Source organism: Orycteropus afer, unplaced genomic scaffold (assembly GCF_000298275.1).
Source record: "Orycteropus afer afer isolate SDZICR_OR568_19922 unplaced genomic scaffold, OryAfe1.0 scaffold00505, whole genome shotgun sequence".
Taxonomy (NCBI): domain Eukaryota; kingdom Metazoa; phylum Chordata; class Mammalia; order Tubulidentata; family Orycteropodidae; genus Orycteropus; species Orycteropus afer.
In genome coordinates this window covers 1,906,886-1,909,483 of record NW_006922092.1, presented here as the reverse complement: position 1 = coordinate 1,909,483, position 2,598 = coordinate 1,906,886, and the positions used below count along the sequence as shown (strand labels likewise).

Below are 2,598 nucleotides of genomic sequence, written 5' to 3'. Positions count from 1 at the left end.
GATTTCTAATTCTTTTTTTTCCACCCCCAGAACTATTACTAAACTGAGTCAAAAATTTCCCAGAGCAAATTTTACTGAAATTCACAAACTGACCCTGGATGTGGCTCACACACATGAGGAATGTTGCAGAGGAAATGTGCTGGAGTGTCTGCATGATGGGGTGAAGAATTTTACTTCCTAAATATGATATGTTTCCTCTCCCTGGAATTTCTGTGGCAAATTTTCTTTCTTTTTCTCTTATCTAAACAGGAAAAGACTGCCTGACTAGTGGATCATGTTGTTGTTATGTGCCATCGAGTCGGACCCGACTCATAGCGACCCCTCCTTGGGTTTCTGAGGCAGTAACACTACGGAAGTAGATTGCCCCATCTTCCTTCCCAGGAAGGGCTGGTGGGTTTGAACTGCCAGCCTTCTGGTTATCAGTAAAGTGCCTTAGGCACTTAGGGGATGATAATCAGCCAACTGAATGAAGTTAGTGACAGACTTCCTGATAGTACAACTTAAACCATGCCTTATTGCCCTTGCCTTTCCCTTAGAAGAGGACCTCCTTTTGTGAGAGTAGGGCTCAGTCATTTCTTCCTTCTAAAAAAGACAATAATCTTTCAGGAGGACTCCATATAGGCTCTTTTCTTTCAATAAATTCATTTATTATTTCATTTGACAAATACATATTGAATACTATGTGCTAGCCACCATGAGTAACACTTGTCATTAAGATAGCTGCTGACCTCTAGGAATTTGTAGTCTGATAGGATAGATAAGACATGTGACCTCCTTAGGGTTGTTATTGTTGCTAGTTGCTATTGAGTCAGCTCCAATTGTGGCGACCTTATGTAACCAGAATGAAACTTGGGGTTAGGCACTGTCTTTTATTTACTGCTATCTTAATAGGCTACAACATAATGCTTTGTACGTGGATAACACTCTATTACAGTTTTCTGTGTGAATACAACACAAATAACACTAGAACTGTTCTACAAGGTAAAAAGCCAGACATGCCAAAGACAGGTGTGAATAAAAAGTTCTAAGAGAATGAAAAAAACTAATATGGGGAAAAAAAGGGGAGGAAGTCCTTGGAAGGCACAAACAGTTATGTGATTGACTGCTAACCAAATGTCTCGTAGTTCAAACACACCCAGAGGTGCCTCATAAACAGGCCTGCCATCTGCTTCAGAAAGATCACAACCTAGAAAGCCCTCTGGAGCAGTTCTATTCTGCACACATAGGGTCACCATGAGTGAACTGACTTGTTGGCAACTAACAAAAATGAGAGTGAAAAACTAAAATAGAAAAATAAAAAGACAAACCAATGAACAAAATCCAACAATAGATTTACTGAGCATGTCATACACAGTAGCAATTTAAGCAGTATAGCATTGATCTGTTTTGGACCAACCCTAACCTTCCTAGATATTTTACAAGGGGCCTCTCTGTCCTCAAATTGTTCCTTCTCTGGCTCCAAATGATACACTCTCTTTTCTCAGGAGGGTTAACATCTCTGCTTTTAGTTATTAGTGCCAAGCTCTTCCTGCCAAGCTGCGCTGAAAGCACTGGCAAAAAACAAAGCTCCAGGAATTGATGGAATACCAATTGAGATGTTTCAACAAATGGATGCACTTTTGGAGCTGCTCAGTCATGTATGCCAAAAAATAATGATAATGGTGGGGCAGAAAGTTTACTCACCAAGCTACAAATGTCTAGTAGCAAGTTTGAATACTAATACATAAGCAGGGACCAGCGTGTCTTTTGATTTGAGTAGTACATTTCTCCTTTGCTTTAAAAGTTTCCTATGAAAATAAAGTGGCAGGGTTTAGGTGACAATTGTGAAAAGAAGAATTGAACAAGCATGTACGTGCGAAGTGGGGAGAAAGCTCTTCTTTCTTCCTCCCTTCCTTCTTCTGCTTTCCCTTGCTTTCTCCTTTCCTTCTTCCCTCTCACCACTGCCTCCTAATCCTACTCCCTTACTTCCTTTATTTTCTAGAGCTGGCCGGAGGTTCTTCATTAAAAAATAGACCTTTAAAATGTATAGTTTATTTTTTCTATTATAGCAAGAAATTATGTCCTACATATGTTCTCAACAAGATATTCTGTCAAGCAAAATAGCAGAATGCTGCAAATTGCCAACACTTGAACTTGCTCACTGCATCATTCGAGCCGAAAATGATGAAAAACCTGAGGGCTTACCTCTAAACCTAAACAAGTTTTTAGGAGATAGAGATTTCAATCAATTTTCTTCAGGGGAAAAAGATATCTTATTGGCAAGGTAACATATTTTTGTAAATCTATGTTCACATAACTGAAGACTGTCTTGTGGCTGACTGCTTTGTTGAAATGGGGAGTTGTTGAAATGGTTGTGGTTTCTGAGCTCAGTATAGGAGCATGGTGTTAGAATGTTCTGAGCCAAAGTATATTTAAGCAGATAATCCAGGGAATGAAAAATGGGATCTAGTGAGACTTTCCCCATTGCTGCAATCAACTTGTTTGCTTGTGAAGCTGTATTTTATTTTATTTCAACTCCTTTAGAATCAGAAAGGGAGCTCTGGTAGCATAGTGCCTAAGGCACTTGACTGCTAACCAGAAGGCTGGCGGTTCAAACCT

At 39.6% G+C, this 2,598-nt stretch overlaps 1 protein-coding gene across 1 annotated transcript in view; it reads left to right on the top strand.

The window, feature by feature from the left end:
* Positions 1 to 2,598, top strand: part of LOC103209592 (alpha-fetoprotein-like) — a 23,370-nt gene that overhangs the window by 8,902 nt on the left and 11,870 nt on the right. Inside the window, exons 7-8 of the mRNA XM_007955484.1 lie at positions 31 to 160; positions 2,049 to 2,263. Coding sequence (XP_007953675.1) covers positions 31 to 160; positions 2,049 to 2,263 — 345 coding nt within the window. The remainder of the gene's footprint in view (positions 1 to 30; positions 161 to 2,048; positions 2,264 to 2,598) is intronic.